This window comes from Pantherophis guttatus, chromosome 6, assembly GCF_059756535.1.
Source record: "Pantherophis guttatus breed Tessera chromosome 6, ASM5975653v1, whole genome shotgun sequence".
Lineage (NCBI taxonomy): Eukaryota > Metazoa > Chordata > Lepidosauria > Squamata > Colubridae > Pantherophis > Pantherophis guttatus.
The window spans coordinates 94,285,192-94,301,813 of NC_142068.1; the positions used below are offsets into that span (position 1 = coordinate 94,285,192).

At 46.7% G+C, this 16,622-nt stretch overlaps 2 protein-coding genes across 6 annotated transcripts in view; one reads left to right on the plus strand and one right to left on the minus strand.

The window, feature by feature from the left end:
• Window positions 1-10,380, minus strand: part of SHLD2 (shieldin complex subunit 2) — a 53,566-nt gene extending 43,186 nt beyond the window's left edge. For 2 of the 4 annotated variants that reach the window (XM_087872264.1, XM_087872263.1), the window contains exon 1: window positions 10,302-10,380. The gene's annotated coding sequence lies outside the window, so the exon portion shown is untranslated. The remainder of the gene's footprint in view (window positions 1-10,301) is intronic. The other 2 variants (XM_087872265.1, XM_034435388.3) reach the window with 1 other exon arrangement.
• A 148-nt stretch (window positions 10,381-10,528) lies between these two features.
• GLUD1 (glutamate dehydrogenase 1) overlaps window positions 10,529-16,622 on the plus strand; it is a 33,358-nt gene continuing 27,264 nt past the window's right edge. For both annotated transcript variants that reach the window (XR_015728475.1, XM_087872266.1), the window contains exon 1: window positions 10,529-11,028. Coding sequence is in view for 1 of the 2 variants with exons in the window: in XM_087872266.1 (XP_087728392.1) it covers window positions 10,602-11,028 (427 nt within the window). In the remaining variant the exon portion in view is untranslated. The remainder of the gene's footprint in view (window positions 11,029-16,622) is intronic.

Below are 16,622 nucleotides of genomic sequence, written 5' to 3' on the forward strand. Positions count from 1 at the left end.
TCCAGGGGATTATAAACGCTTTGCTGAGTGAGGGTGACTTTCCCGCCGCCTTGAAAGAGGCGGTGGTGAGGCCTCTCCTCAAGAAGCCTTCCCTGGACGGGGCAATGTTGGTAAATTATCGTCCGGTCTCCAATCTTCGCTTTGTTGCGAAGGTTGTTGAGAGTGTGGTCGCGCAACAGCTCCCCCAGCACCTGGATGAAACGACGTATCTGGATCCGTTCCAGTCGGGCTTCAGGCCCGGGTACAGCACGGAAACGGCACTGGTCGCGTTGGTTGATGATCTCTGGAGGGCTCGGGACACGGGGTGCTCCTCTGTCCTGGTCCTGTTAGATCTCTCAGCGGCTTTTGATACCATCGACCATGGTATCATGCTGCACCGGTTGGAAGAGTTGGGGGTGGGAGGCACTGTGTTGCGGTGGTTCTCCTCCTTTCTCTCTGACCGGTCGCAGTCTGTGTTGACAGGGGGACAGAGGTCGACCCCGAGGCCCCTCATATGTGGGGTGCCGCAAGGGTCGGTCCTCTCGCCTCTCCTGTTCAACATTTATGTGAAGCCGCTGGGCGAGATCATCCGTGGTTTCGGGGTGGAGTACCATCAGTACGCTGACGACACCCAGCTGTACATCTCCACCCCGGATCACCCCAACGATGCCCTTGAAGTGATGTCCCGGTGCCTGGAGGCCGTACGGATCTGGATGGGGAGGAACAGGCTCAGGCTCAACCCATCCAAGACTGAGTGGCTGTGGTTTCCGACGTCCCGATATAGTCAGTTGACGCCATCACTGACTATTGGGGGCGAATCATTGGCCCCCACGGAGAGGGCTCGCAACTTGGGCGTCCTCCTGGATTCACGGCTGTCTTTAGAAGCGCACTTGACGGCCATGACCGGGAGGATTTTTCATCAGGTTCGCCTGATTCGCCAGTTGCGTCCCTTTCTGGATCGGGACTCTTTACGCACGGTCACTCATGCCCTTGTCACCTCCCGCCTGGACTATTGCAACGCTCTCTACATGGGGCTCCCCTTGAGGAGCACCCGGAGGCTCCAACTGGCGCAGAGTGCGGCCGCGCGGGTGGTAATGGGAGCGACATGGCGTTCCCATGTAACACCTCTCCTGCGCGAGCTGCACTGGCTCCCGGTGGTCTTCCGGGTGCGCTTCAAGGTTTTGGTTACCACCTTTAAAGCGCTCCATGGCTTAGGACCTGGGTACTTGCGGGACCGCCTACTACCACCAATAGCCTCCCACCGGCCGGTATGCTCCCATAGAGAGGGGCTCCTCCGGGTGCCGTCAGCCAAACAATGCCGACTGGCGGCCCCCAGGGGGAGAGCCTTCTCTGTGGGGGCACCTACTATCTGGAACGAGCTCCCCCCAGAGATATGGAGGATCCCGGATCTGCGCACCTTCCGCCGCGCCTTAAAGACCTTACTATTTCACCAGGCCGGCCTGGCCTAATTTTCCCCCTCTTTTATAAAAGATCTTTAAAATTTTAAACATCTTTTAGTATTTATATATTCAATTTTAAATTGGTTTTAAAAGTTTGGGGTTTTACATTTGTCGGGGCCAAAATTATTTAATTTGATTTTATTCTATTTTTTAAATTTTGTATTGTATGTGTTTTTATTGTTTGGCTGTGCACCGCCCTGAGTCCTTCGGGAGTAGGGCGGTATAGAAATCTAATAAATGAAATGAAATGAAATGAAGGAATGGAGATTTTGCAGTATCCTCCCCTGCCACGCCCACAGAACCGGTAGGGAAAAAAAATTTGGATTTCACCCCTCAAGTACACATGTTCCAGACTGAGACAAAGACAGTATGCAGTATAGTAGGTTGTCAGCAAACATCCTTAAAGATCTCAGAACAGCTGCTAAATCACCTTCAAAGTGATTTGGAAGCCCACTTTTGAAGTATTTGCATCAACTTGAGAAAACAGCACGGTTCATTTTGGGGGTGGGTGGGGGAGAAACAGTTCCTGCCCATTTAGAGGCTGGGGATGCAGACTGTCCACAGGCACAGACAACTAGGCTCTTCTTATCGCTTGGGATATCTGATGCAAGCCGTTCCTGCCTTGGCCACTGCTGCCAGCAAACTTAATGCAAACAGATGGAAAGAGGAGAATTTTCAAAATTGCCCAGCTGTAGAAATGCCACTTCACATGACAGTTACGTTATTTATTTTTTGCAAGCTATGCCCTTTTTCTTCCGCTGGGCAATGGAGGGGGGGAAAAAACCTGCATCAGTACAGCTGTTACTTCACTATGTGGCAGCTTTCTAGCATTCCGAAGGTCACAAGTTACAGAGGGCTGAGAAAATATCTACAGACCCCTCACAACCTGGACATAAACTGTTTCAACTACTCCCCTCAGGATCCCGTAAAGGGCACTGCATGGCAAAACAACTAGACACAAAGACACTTTTCCTCCCCAAGCCATCATTTTGCTAAACACTTAATTCCCACAACACGGTCTTATGCCTAAGGATATCTAACCACGTAGCAGGACTGTGTTACTATTATCCTTCTCACTTTTCCTATTACCTACTCCTATTGGTTTCTTATAAGGGATGGGGTGGCTCAGTGGCTAAGACGTTGAGCTGGTCCATCGAAAGGTCGGCAGTTCAGCAGTTTGAATCCCTAGTGCCGCGTAACAGGGTGAGCTCCCGTTACTTGCCCCAGCTTCTGCCAACCTAGCAGTTCGAAAGCACGCAAAAAATGCAAGTAGAAAAATAGGGACCACTTTTGGTGGGAAGGTAACAGAAATCCGTGCGCCTTTGGAGTTTAGTCATGTTGGCCACATGACCACGGAGACGTCTTTGGAGAGCACTAACTCTTCAGCTTTGAAACGGAGATGAGCACCGCCCCCTAGAGTTGGGAACGACTAGCACATATGTGCGAGGGGAACATTTATCTTTATTGGTCTCTTATATGACTATTCCTTTGTTGGTTGTATCTTATGATTTATGACTTTGTTGCTTCTATGTATAGTGAGCGCTTCTGCACCGGAGACAAATTCCTTGTGCGTCCAATCACACTTGGCCAATAAATAATATTCTATTCTATTAACGTATGTTCCCATACAACATATAATAAACACTGCTTTCATGAAATGTAAACAATTTAAGTGTATTTATGTCAGGGTTATATATATCCTGCCCCTATGCCCAATGAAACCGGAAGCAAACAGTATCAAGGTATATATCTAATAGGCTTTATTATATTATTGTGCAATAATTCAGCTTTGGCTTAATCAGAACCAACTCTCCTTTAAGTTTCCACAGCCTTATCTTTCTAACAATACACAGCACAGAAAACATGTGATCTCCTGCGAGTTTCTGGACTCCCTTTTTTTCTAGTACCGGTAGTTCCTGAAAAATACTCACTTCACTTTTTCTTTCTAAAAGGTTGACTATGAAATTCTAAAAGATAGCTCTACAAATCTCCATTTTTATGTTTAAAAACTCTGAGGACTGGTAATGAAGCTGATATGTGAAACAAGCCAATATCCAGCTCAGAATCTAATTTAAAAGTTGAAGCAGCCAATCTGTAGTTCCCATTAAGAGTTGGTTTCAACCCTTTAATACTTAGAAATGTCAAATTTGGTAAAGGAGGGGGGGGTGAGCCATCCCTCCTTCCTTGCTAGGTGTGCCCTCCCTGCAATATTCATTTTGCATATTTTATTTTTTACTTTATCAGCCAATATAGCAGCTGCAACCATATATACTTTCGCTTAGGTGCTCTGAAGACACTGCAGTGCAAGTGAGAAAAAGACAGCAGCATCCATTATGTTGTGGTCAGAGGTAGCATTCAGCCGGTTCGGGCAAACCGGTAGCGGAAATTTTTAGTAGTTCAGAGAATCAGCAAATACTATCTCTGGCTGGCCCTGCCCCCATCCGCTTGCCCTGCCCCACCCCATTCAGTCATTCATCTCGCCTCCCCGGCATATCACACTGTGTGGCTCTTTGCTAGCGTTGACCACAGCCTGTGCAGCTTGCCTGCCTTCCCACGCGGTGCCTGTGGCCCAAATGAGTGGCCCTGATCTGCCTGACTGGATAAGTAAGCCTGTTAGTCGCAGCCTAGCTAGCTTCCCCCCCCCCCGGTCCCCCAGCTTGCCTGGCTTGCTTTGCCACCTTGGCTGCATCCCATGCAGCACTGTGGCCTAGCTAGCTGCCCCCCCCCCCCAGCGTCCCCATCCCCCAGTTTGCCTGGCTTGCTTCGCCGCCACGGATCCAGTCCACGCAGCATTGCGGTCTAGCAAGCTGCCCCACCACCATCCCCAGGCTCCAGCTTGCCTGGCTTGCTTCGCCACCGTGGCTCCATCCCACGCAGGCCATGGCACTTGTGGTCAACAAGGTGCCCCCCCCACCATTCCCGACCTCCAGTTTGCCTGGCTTGCTTCGCTACCACAGCTCCATCCCACGTGGCACTGTGGCCTAGCTAGCTGTCCCCTCCCCCGCAGTCCCCAGAGCTTGCCTGTCTTGCTTCGCCATTCACCTTGGCTGGTCAGGGAACGTGCCATTCCCCCGCTCCAGGCTTGCCCCGGGCCTCTGCCCGCATGCAGCCCCCACCCTCTGGCCTCAAATACGGCCCTCTGGGCTGAAGGAATTTATTTGGCCTGCTGCGCTAGGCCAAAGGGCCGCGGGGGGGGGGCGCAGGAGGGCCAAAGCAGATTGGGAATGGACCGGATGGTTCTTCTTACCTGCAAGAAGTCCCATCCGGAAAGCGCTGCAGTGGAGATCTTGCAGCCGTTTCTTCCCTCCCTTGCCCAGACTCGGTTGCTTGCGGAGTCGCTCCATGTGCTCTCCTGGTCGGTAGCTGCTTCGCTCCACTGCTGCTCTTGCTGGGAGAGCGTCTTGTGCAATTTAGCAGCTGTGAGCCGCCGCTTTCCTCTAAGTTCCATCCGGAAAGCGCTGTGGCTGAGAGAAACAGCATTCAAGATGGTTGCTGCTTCTCTGTCCCGCAGTGCTGTCCGGATGGGATTTAGAGGAAAGCAGCGGCTCACAGCTGCTAAATTGCATAAGACGCTGTCCCAGCAGTGCAGAGAGAAGCAGCTGCTGCCCCATAGAGCAGAGATGGAGGGGAGCAGGTTCCGAAAGGCTGCTCGGTCAAACCTCACCATGTGGTGGAAGCGCTCACATTTTCGGCATACCAGTGGTGAAATTATTTGAAACCCATCACTGGTTGTGGTTGTGTTCAGATGAGCCTCTTTATCAGGACAGTTCATCTAGCAGTTGCATTGGCATTACATGGGGTGCTATTGATCGAATCCAGTATTTATTTATATGATCAAAGAACAGGAAATCCTCCAAGACAACCTAACCCAAAACAAGGGAACGGGGTCACAGGAAAATGCACACTAACACTACATAAAGTAAAAACAATCCAACAAATTCAGCAGTTACCATCCTGGGGTAAAATGCTCATCTGTTGCTATTCATTTAGTCATTCATACATGGCTGTGTTCATTTGAGACACTGAACTGGGGGGCGGGGATCTCCAAGAATAAGCAGTTGCACTGGCATAATGGATAATAGTGGGCCCTATTTATTCTCTTCATTCATTAGGCCAACACAATGCAGTTAATTAGGGCACGGTTCCTTCTATTGCACAATCCCCAAAAAATGAGTTAATTGGATAACCGAGATTAAACGGGTTGCCTGAACTCCAGGTACTTCAACCATCTCCTCCTTTAATGTGGCTTAGCTTGCCAGGCCCTAGGGCAGTGTTTCTCAACCTGGGCCATTTGAAGATGTGTGGACTTCAACTGAATTTTAGGAGGTTGAGAAACACGGAGCTGCAGGATGCTTTGTATGGAGTCCTTGTGCTTGGAAAAGGCATAGCTTGCACCAAGAAACCCTTTCATTTCACAACGGGACAGGAATGACAACATTATGGCAGGTCATCCAGTCAGCCAGATGTTCAGACTGGATCTAGCATTTTTATCCACCTGTTGAGTCCTTACCAAGGACCTGGAATAGGCAAATGTTGATGATTAATAATATTAAAGGTATTGTTACAGAAGCTAAGCTGTTCCAAGTTTTGCAATTCAAGTCTGTGATTGACTTTTTTACAGTTAATATCATTATGGTTCATTGGACAGTCAGCCAGATATTTAGATTGGATTTGGCATTTTTATCCACCTAGTAAGTCCTTCCTAAGGATAGGAAGAAGTTATTAAAGGTGTTGTCGCAGAATGTAAGCTATTCCAGTAAAGCTGCCTTTTGCAATTGATTGATGGTAAATTTCAGTGACAATATTATTATAGTTAGTTAGTCAGATGTTTAAGCTGGATTTGGCCTTTTTGTCCACCTAGCAAATATTTTCCAAGGCAGGTGATGGGCAGGTACTGTTATTTGATAGTGTTAAAGGTATCATCACAGGTTGTAAGCAGTTCCAAGTAAAGCTGCCTTTTGCAATTGGCTAATGATGAATTTGCCAATGACAATATTATCATTATGGTTCATCACAGTCAGCCAGATGTTTAGACTGGATTCAGCAATTCTGTCCACTTATCCAGTCCTTCCTTCCCAAGGATCTGGGATAGGCAGATGTGAAAGTTTGATGGTGTTAAAGGATGCAAACTGTTCCAAGTAAAGCTGCCTTTTACAATTGATTGATAGGGATTCTGTCAATGCCTATATTGTTGTTGTTGTTGTTGTTATTCTGTCAATGCCTACTTTTATTATTGTTATTTTCATTAAACATGAAACTCAAGTCAACTGAACATTTAAAAATGTATCACAAATATGATCGACTGGCACTGATGGTTGATACGGGTTGCTGCCAGCTCCTAGGTAGTAACCAAGTATCTTCTTAAAATGTACGATGTTCCGAGTAGTGCAGTTTTTTGCAGTTCCACTGGTGTTATTGCAGGAAGCTGCAATTTCTTGATTTATTTTGTAAACTTCTTGGACATGGTACCAAGTGCCCCAATGACAATGGGTATCACTTCTTCCTCTTCCTCTTCCTCTTCCTCTTCTTCTTCTTCTACTACTACTACTTCTACTTCTCTTTATTCATTAAACATGAAACGCAGTCAACTGAACATTCAAAAATGCCATCTATCGGTGAAACGTCTGAGATGGCTCGAGAGTTCATGGCTTCCATGACGGCCATGGACCTTACTCAGTTAATTCATGACCCCACTCACACAGGGGGACACACTCTGGACTTAATTTTTGTCTCTGGTCAGTGGTTGAGTGGCCTTGATATAGGGGATATAGCCATCGAACCCTTGTCATGGTCGGACCACTCGCTCCTTCGACTGGACTTTCTAACTGCTGCACCCCGCCGCAGGGAGGCGGAACCGACCAGGTGGTTCCGCCCCAGGCGCCTGATGGACCCTGATAGGTTCCAGATGGAGCTTGGGCCATTTCCTGAGACTCTGGCTCATGACTCGGCTGAAGACCTGGTGGCCGCCTGGGATAGTGCGGCTGCCGGGGCCTTGGACCGTGTCGTGCCTTTGCGGCCTCTGACCCAGCACCGAACTCACCTAGCTCCTTGGTTCTCCGAGGAGCTTAGGGAGATGAAGCGCCGGAAAAGACGCCTGGAGAGTAGTTGGAGGACCAGCCGCTCCGAATCCGACCGAACACTGGTGAGGTCTCATATTAAGACCTACCTAGTGGCGATAAAAGCGGCGAAATATAGCTATTTTGCCGCTCTTATCGCGTCATCAGATAATCGCCCGGCCGCCCTGTTTAGGGTGACCCGCTCCCTCCTCCATCTGGAAGTGCGGGATGACCCCTTGCAGGGCCGAGCTGAGGACTTTGTGCAGTATCTGTATGACAAAATCGCTCAGATTCGGGAAGGGCTGGCCTCTGACTGGGTATGTCCGGACGGGATGACTGAGGCAGGTCTTGAGAGTGTTATCTGGGGGGAGTTCAATCCTGTGGCTCCCGAGGACATGGACAGGGTCCTGGGACGGCTGAACGCAACCACATGTTTATTGGACCCGTGCCCCTCCTGGTTGGTACTGGCTTCCCGGGAGGTGACACGAGGCTGGCTCCAGAAGATTGTTAACGCTTCTTTGAGTGAGGGGGTCCTGCCGGCCGCTCTGAAAGAAGCGGTGGTGAGGCCCCTCCTCAAGAAGCCCTCTCTGGATCCGGCTGTTTTGGCTAACTATCGTCCAGTCTCCAACCTTCGCTTTGTTGCGAAGGTTGTTGAGAGTGTGGTGGCGCAACAGCTTCCCCGGTACCTGGATGAAGCTGTCTATCTAGACCCGCTCCAGTCCGGCTTCCGGCCTGGGCACAGCACGGAAACGGCATTGGTCGCGTTGGTGGATGATCTCTGGAGGGCTCGGGATAGGGGTTGCTCCTCTATCCTGGTCCTGTTAGACCTCTCAGCGGCTTTTGATACCATCGACCATGGTATCATGTTGCACTAGTTGGCGGGGTTGGGGGTGGGGGGCACCGTTCTGCGGTGGTTCTCCTCCTACCTCTCTGACCGGTCGCAATCTGTGTTGACAGGGGGGCAGCGGTCGACCCCGAGGCACCTTGCTTGTGGGGTGCCACAAGGGTCGGTCCTCTCGCCCCTTCTGTTCAACATTTATGTAAAGCCGCTGGGTGAGATCATCCGTGGCTTCGGGGTGGAGTTCCATCAGTACGCTGATGACACCCAGCTGTACATCTCCACCCCAGGCCACCCCAACGATGCCCTTGAAGTGATGTCCCAGTGCCTGGAGGCCGTGCGGGCCTGGATGGGGAGAAACAACCCCTCCAAGACCGAGTGGCTGTGGCTTCCGGCGTCCCGATATAGCCAGCTGACGCCATCGCTGGCTATTGGGGGCGAATCACTCGCCCCCACGGAGAGGGCTCGTAACTTGGGCGTCCTCCTGGATGCACGGCTGTCGTTAGAAGATCATTTGACGGCCATGGCCAGGGGAGCTTTTTATCAGGTCCGCCTGATACGCCAGTTACGCCCCTTTCTAGATCGGGACTCCCTACGCACAGTCACTCAGGCACTCGTCACTTCCCGCCTGGACTACTGCAACGCTCTCTACATGGGGCTCCCCCTGGGGTGCACCCAGAGGCTCCAGCTGGTCCAGAACGCGGCCGCGCGGGGGATTATGGGGGCGACAAGGCGCTCCCATGTAACACCTCTCCTGCGCGAGCTGCACTGGCTCCCGGTGGTCTTCCGGGTGCGCTTCAAGGTGTTGGTGACCACCTTTAAAGCGCTCCATGGCTTAGGGCCGGGGTACTTACGAGACCGCCTTCTGCCACCAATAGCCTCCCACCGGCCAGTACGCTCGCACAGAGTGGGCCTCCTCAGGGTGCTGTCCGCCAGACAAAGTCGGCTGACGACTCCCAGGGGGAGAGCCTTCTCTGTGGCGGCGCCCACCCTCTGGAACAACCTCCCCCCAGAGATACGTACAATAACAGACCTCCGGATTTTTCGTCGGGCCCTGAAAACTCATTTATTCCAACTAGCGGGGCTGGCTTGAGTTAATTTTAAATTGATTTTAAATTGGGTTATTTTAATTTACGGCCAATAATATTTAATTATTTTAAATTGCTTTTAAATTTTGTATGTATTGTTTTTTACTCTAGCTGTTCACCGCCCTGAGTCCTATTCTGGAGAAGGGCGGTATAGAAATTTAAATAATAAATAAATAAATAATAAAAATATCATTGACTGGCGGTAATGGTTGATACAGGTTGCTGCCAGCGTCCTAGGTATCAACCAAGTATCTTCTTAAGATGTACGATGTTCCAAGTAGCTGTTTTTTGCAATTCCACTGGTGTTATTGCAGGAAACTGCAACTTGTTGTTATTATTATTATATACTTTATTCATTGAACATGAAACTCAGTCAACTGAACATTCAAAAATGCATCACAAATACCACTGACTGGTGCTGATGGTTGACACGGGTTGCTGCCAGCGTCCTAGAATTAACCAAGTACCTTCTTAAAATATATGATGTTCCAAGTAGCGCAGTTTTTTGCAGTTCCGTTGTTGTTATTGCAGGAAGCTGCAACTTCTTGATGTATTTTATAAAATTATTATTGTTATTATTTTATTATTGACAGCCAGATGTTCAGACCATGATTTTATCCCCTGCTGAGTCCTTCCCAAGGATCTGGGATAGGCAGACGTTGTTCTCTGGTGGGAACCATTGCAGAATGGTAAACTATTCCCAGTAAACTTGCCCCTTTGCAACGGACTGACAGTGATTTAATCCACACTGAATATAATATTTAATTTTAATTTAATTTTTAAATGAATGAATGAATTTAAAATTTATATACATTTTTTAAAATGGTGTGTTTACACACACAACACACACACACAACTCAAACGAATGAATAAGACTCACGTTCTACACACCCACCGCCGGCGCCGCCATCTTACTAGGTCGTGTTTCCCCCCTCCCTCCCCCCCCGCCCCCAACTGCCGCGGAAACGGTGGGCGGGGCGAGCGCGGGCCAACGGCGAGCCGCGCCGCGCCGCGGGGGCGGTCCTTCCGGCGCGTTGCCGTGGCGCCGGCGCATCTCGCGCGTGCGCAGAGGCCGTCGGGGCGGGGGCGCGCTCCCGCCCGCCCCTGCGGGTCCCCCTTTAAAGGCAGCGGCGGCGGCCCGGCCGGGCGTCCCCGTCGCCGCCTCAGGAGCGCCGCCATCATGTATCGCCGCTTGGGAGAGTTGCTGGCGCCCGCCCGCGCCGCCGCCGCCGCCTCGGCCTCCCCGTGCGCGGAGCCCTGCGCGGCCTCGGCTTTGCAGCTGGTGGTGCCCGGGGAGTCCCGCCGTGGCTACAGCCAGGCGGTGAGCCGCGACGAGGCCTCCGAGGACGACCCGAACTTCTTCCGCATGGTGGAAGGCTTCTTCGACCGAGGCGCCGGCATCGTGGAGGACCAGCTGGTATCGGGGCTTCGCACCCGGGAGAGCGCCGAGGAGAAGCGGCACCGCGTGCGCGGCATCCTCCGCATCATCAAGCCCTGCAACCACGTGCTCAGCGTCTCCTTCCCCATCAAGCGCGACAACGGCGAGTGGGAGGTGGTGGAGGGCTACCGCGCCCAGCACAGCCAGCACCGCACGCCCTGCAAGGGAGGTGAGAGGACGCCCTTCACACGTGCACTCGCCGACACGCGTCTGGGACAGAAGGAGGCAGGCAGGCAGCCAGCAGCCCCGCCTCCCTGCCAAGGATCCCGGGGCCCTTTCGCGGCCAGGCTTTTCCCAGACGCGGGTCTGTCTTTTTTGGGGCGTCGCCGCTTCTCTGAAATATATATATAAACACGGGTGTTTTGTTTCTCCATACGTGGCCGAGGAGATTTCCTTTCCCCGTCTCTGGGTCTTCTTCCGGCCGTCTTGTGTGGCATACGAGAAAGGGAACGGGCGCTTCTCCACCCCCCAAATCTACTTTAGGGTCCAAGCCTGACACAAATGCAGAAGCTGTTTGTGTGTGTGGTGCTTTTTTTTTTTTTTTTGCTCGGGAGTTAAAGTTGATCTTATGGATCCTGTCTCTTGGAGAGCGATTGGTTTGCTAAATGTGCAAATAGCCCCACAAACATTTTTTTTTAAAAAAAGAAGTCTTACAGGGATATGATAATAAATGGTTCTCCATTGTCATTTTGCTGCAGCGTGATTGAGGTGTGTGTGTATATATATATATATATATATGTATAGATAGATAGAGATAGATAGATAGATAGATAGATCTTAGCCAGGATTTTAAACATTTTAACTAACAAACTTATAATGACGCAGGAAAACACCCCAGATTTTAACTTTTCACATAGATAGATAGATAGAATTCTTCATTGGCCAGGTGTAATTGGGCACACAAGGAATTTGTCTTTGGTGCATATGCTCTCAATGTACATAAACAAAAAATAAAATACATTCATCAAGAATAAAAAATTGCATCACTTAGTGATAGTCAAGGTTACTAATAAGCTATCAAATCATACTAGGAAACAAAAACAATATAAATTGAGAGATACAAGAAACATGGTTATAAGTGGGAAGAGATAGATACTAAGAAGAAAGAGAAGAATAATAGTAATGATTATATTTGTCAAGAATCATAAGATAACAACACTTAGTGATAGTCATAGGATACGAATAAGCAATCAAATCATACTAGGAAATGATAGAATAGAATTTTTATTGGCCAAGTGTGATTGGACACACAAAGAATTTGTCTTTGGTGCATATGCTCTCAGTGTACATAAAGAAAAATAAAATACATTCATCAAGAATAAAAAGATGCAACACTTAGTGATAGTCAAGGTTACTAATAAGCTATCAAATCTTCCTAGGAATCAAATAAAAACAATATAAATTGAGAGATACAAGAAACATGGTTATAGTCATAAGTGGGAAGAGATAGATACTAGTGAGGAAGAGAAGAATAATAGTAATACAGTCTTAGTAAAGTATTTGCGTGTTGTGGGAATTAGTTGTTAAGCAGTGATGGCATGGGGGGGGGAGAAGCTGTCCTTGTGTTTAGTTGTTTTGGTGTGCAGTGCCCTATAGTCTTTTTGTCGTTTTTTTATATATAGTCTATTTATATATATAAATATATTCTATTCTCATATGGACAAGGACAATAGCATTTGATTGTAATTGTGGAATATAGAGTATTGTCCTGCTTCATTGTCGGAAGTGATTTTCCTTCTTTTAGGAATCTGGCCATGGTTCACCCCCCCCCCCCTCTTAAAACTGGCTAGTGAAACTGGTTATTCTGTTTTTTATTTAAAAATGTTGAGTGCAGTTTGCAGAGACTGATTCTCTTTTTTATTTCCCTTCCCACTCTGACCGCATGTCCCATTTTTGCATATGAATGGTTAACTGCGGATTACAAATGGAAAAAATCTCTTCCAAAAGTTGGTCCTGCCGAAATAATTAACAGCCCGCATCAATGGCAAACTCCTTCCAATCTTTGCTTGGCAAGGCCTCCTAGTAAATTCTTCTATTTTTTTCTCTTGCAGAATAGTTACAGGGGTTCTGTTACTGACATGAAATTTTCAGTTATGAGAAGATGTGTACGAGTGCGGTAGACAGTTGGGAGTGGTCTGCATTTGTGACTTTTCTGGTTTGCTTACGGTAAAAAGAAAAACTTTCAAATTTGTTTTTGTGATTTTTTTCAAGAGGGAAGTAACAGCAGATCCAATTTGTTTCATAGCTCTTTCCTGCTTCTTACATAGATACATTTCCTAGGATCACTGTTTACATTATCCTGGTTAACCTTTTTAAACACTTGTGTACTCCTTTCAGCAGAGGAACAGGAGATATAATGGGTCTTGAGTATGGAAGTCACTTTAAGACTGAATCGGCTATTAAAGAACCTTATAGCATTTTCCCTTAGTTGCTTCATACTGGGATATACCCTGGGAGAAGAGGGGGAATTAAAGCCTTAATACTTGAAACAGAATGGCTTCTTTGGTAGTTCAGCTGTTTATTGTATGATTAAACAGTAAACAAGGTTGACTCAGCCTTCCATCCTTTCTAAGGGTAGGTAAATTGAGGACCCAGTTGTGGGGGCAATAAGCTGACTTTGTATAAATATACAAAAGTATGAAGGCTATTGCTTAACGCATTGTAAGCCGCCCTGAGTCTCTGGAGAAGGGCGGCATATAAATCAATTTTTTTAAAAAAAAGACCGGTGTGCTACACAGTGGCAAGAAGATTGCCTTTGATGCTGTGTGGATCCCACGGGCATTCTTGCAACGGAAAGGGGTGTAGTAGCACTGCTCTTCATTTGAACCACCCCACCCTTAAAGGAGGCAAAAATAAGGTGAGAGTTGGCAGCATTTACCCCTGCAGGCTACAGAGAACATCTTCGGATATTGTGTGATTCATCACACCCATGTTAGTCCTGCATCCCAGGTTTTCTGTAAGAATTCAAAGGTATCTTCCTCCAATTCTCCCCAAAGCAGTTCTGTAAGTTTGCACTGAGAAAGAGTTAAGGGGCTCGGCCATGCACTGGGTTTGTGTGGCTGAGAGTTTGTCCCAATCCTAATTCAGTGTCAGAAGCACTAGAGTACGTACTGTGAAGGTTGCAGTTAAAATGAATTGGAAAATCAGACATATTTGTTTATCTTTTTTGTGCAGTCATTGATTTGTTCATATGTAGTGTATCCGGCAGTTGTTGATTGGTTAAGCGCAAAACTGGCCAGAACGGTAAGAATTGCAAAACATCCTTTCCCCAGAATGTAACCTGATTCTTTAGATAAGAAAACCTGCACCAAAGGTTAGAAAGGTGCATTTTTATATAATGGAGACATACCTATCCTCTGGAGGAGAGAAGTTCCCCTCTTTTCTTCCCTGCTTTAGTCCCCCGTGTGATAAGCTTTTTGCAAGTTCTGACAATTTCCTGCAGTCCATAGTTCATTCTTGTTTGAGTTTAACGAGAAAAATAAAGTTTTCTGTGGAGTTTGCAGGAGCCTGCCATTCCATAGGTTTGAAAGAGACTTAGTTGCCCAAAGGCCAATTAATTGCTGGAAATTTGTATTTTGGATGCTATGTTTTTGTTCAGTTGCTTGGTCTTTAGAGATTGACTCAGTAGGTAGAACACTCAGGGTTTATACCAGCATATCAAAACATATGGTTTTTTTTTTTTTGGTTTTTTTTAAAAATTTGATTTATATGCCGCCCTTCTCCGGAGACTCAGGGCGGCTTACAATGTGCTAAGCAATAGCCTTCATACTTTTTGTATATTTATACAAAGTCAGCTTATTGCCCCCACAACTGGGGTCCTCAATTTACCTACCTTAGAAAGGATGGAAGGCTGAGTCAACCTTGAGCCTTGGTGAGATTCGACCTGCAGTAATTGCAGGCAGCTGTGTTAATAACAGGGTGCTTTAGACCACTGTACTATCAAGACTCTAGTTTTATTTGATCATGAGGTTTACAAAAGAAATACTGAAGAACCTCTATGTAAGATTTCAGATGTGAAGTTTATGCGGCTGGGAAATAAGGTCTCTTTTGGAATTATTCAAATATGGGTGGTCCCAGTTCAGCCTGTCCAGATTAGTTTGGATACAAGGTTTAAAAATTTCTTTTGTGGCCACTGAAGGACACTGAATAAAATAATTCCTTTGATGCAGATATTTTGTTCTTTAATGTCTACATAGTGTGAAGATAATTTCAGAATCACCCAAGACAAATGCAATATTTTCTTGCAGTTTCTGCCATCCAGATTGGTTTCTTGGTGTGCTCTGTTGTAGCAATAATCTTGAAAAATAATTATTGCCACATAATACAATCTTTTCAAAGTTGCTGACAACGTTCTACGTCCCAATGTTATTCTCCTAAGAACCATATTATTTTTTCCCAACCTATGTAGGCAACTAAAATCCATTTAATATCGATCTCCAAATCCTTGTAACAAAAAAGAAAAGTCTTGTGTGAGGAGCTCCAGTAAATCCGACTGGCTTCTATGAGTTCCCCAGTGCTGGTAAATAACAGCAGCTTCCAAGAACCCTGCAGATATTCTGCATTTTAGTGTGGTGAACTTCATTACTCTCCTGTACCGCTCTCAGGGCTGCCAAAGCAGCTTTAGAGTGTTCAAATTATTTGCTTATGAATGTTTTCTATGAAGAGGGGAACGTTGGGAAAGAGAGTAGATTCATAACATGGATATGACATACCTATGGACATTGCTGCTTTTGGGCTAGGTTTGTTTATAAGACACACATAATCCAAGAGTGAGATAGACCCATTGTCAAGTGACAGGGAAATCAAAAGATCCAGGCAGTTCAAATGGGTATACAGATTAATTGCAAGTTTAAGCTCTCTACAAGTATCTGAACTACTAATGGTCAAAGCAAATATGCAGTAGGTAACAGTCAGAAGAATTCAAGGTGGACTGGACTCTTGTGGGCGTGAAGGAACTTGAGACTAATGACCTGTTTGACTCCCCCCTCCCTCGGGTTCAGCCTGGTCATCTCCTACATCCACTTGCTTTTTGTGGATTTGCTCCAATTTTTGTTTGTTTGTTTGTTTGTTCTCTTAACAGCCTCCATATGGAGATTCTCAGTCATCCAGGTCATGGTTGACCCAAAGATGCTTTTTCAAGAGGCAGCTGGACTTTTTGTCTGTTTCTTTGAAGACGTTTTGCTTCTCGTCCAAGAAGTTTCAAGTCCGGTTGCCTCTTGAAAAAGCACATTTTTAAATTTTTAATGTATTTTAAAATTATGGGTATTTTAAATTATGGGTATTAATTCAGCCAAATTTATTTAATTCATTTTTATTCGATTTTAAATTTTGTATATTTATGTGTTTTATTTCATGGCTGTACACCGCCCTGAGTCCTTCGGGAGTAGGGCGGTATAGAAATTCGATAAATAAATAAATAAATAAATTTGGGACTTCATACCCTCCCTTTTTCTGTATTTAATTTGTTAATTGCTTAATGTTACTGTCTTTTTAATAAGGCTTGTTGATAATTTCAAATTGGGATAAGGTAGTCTTCCTTCTCTGGAACATTAAAACTTCACACCAATTTATATATTATCCCTTTTTTACATAATGTGTAAGTAACAGAAGCAGTTTCTGGTATAGTCCATGGGTTTGACAATAGTGAGACCCCTCTAATATAACAATCTCTCATGCTTTGGATTTTGGTATATTTGGGGTATTGCTGAATTATTCCTTGACAGATAAAATTATTTTAAAAATTGCTATGTTTTAAAGCTTGAT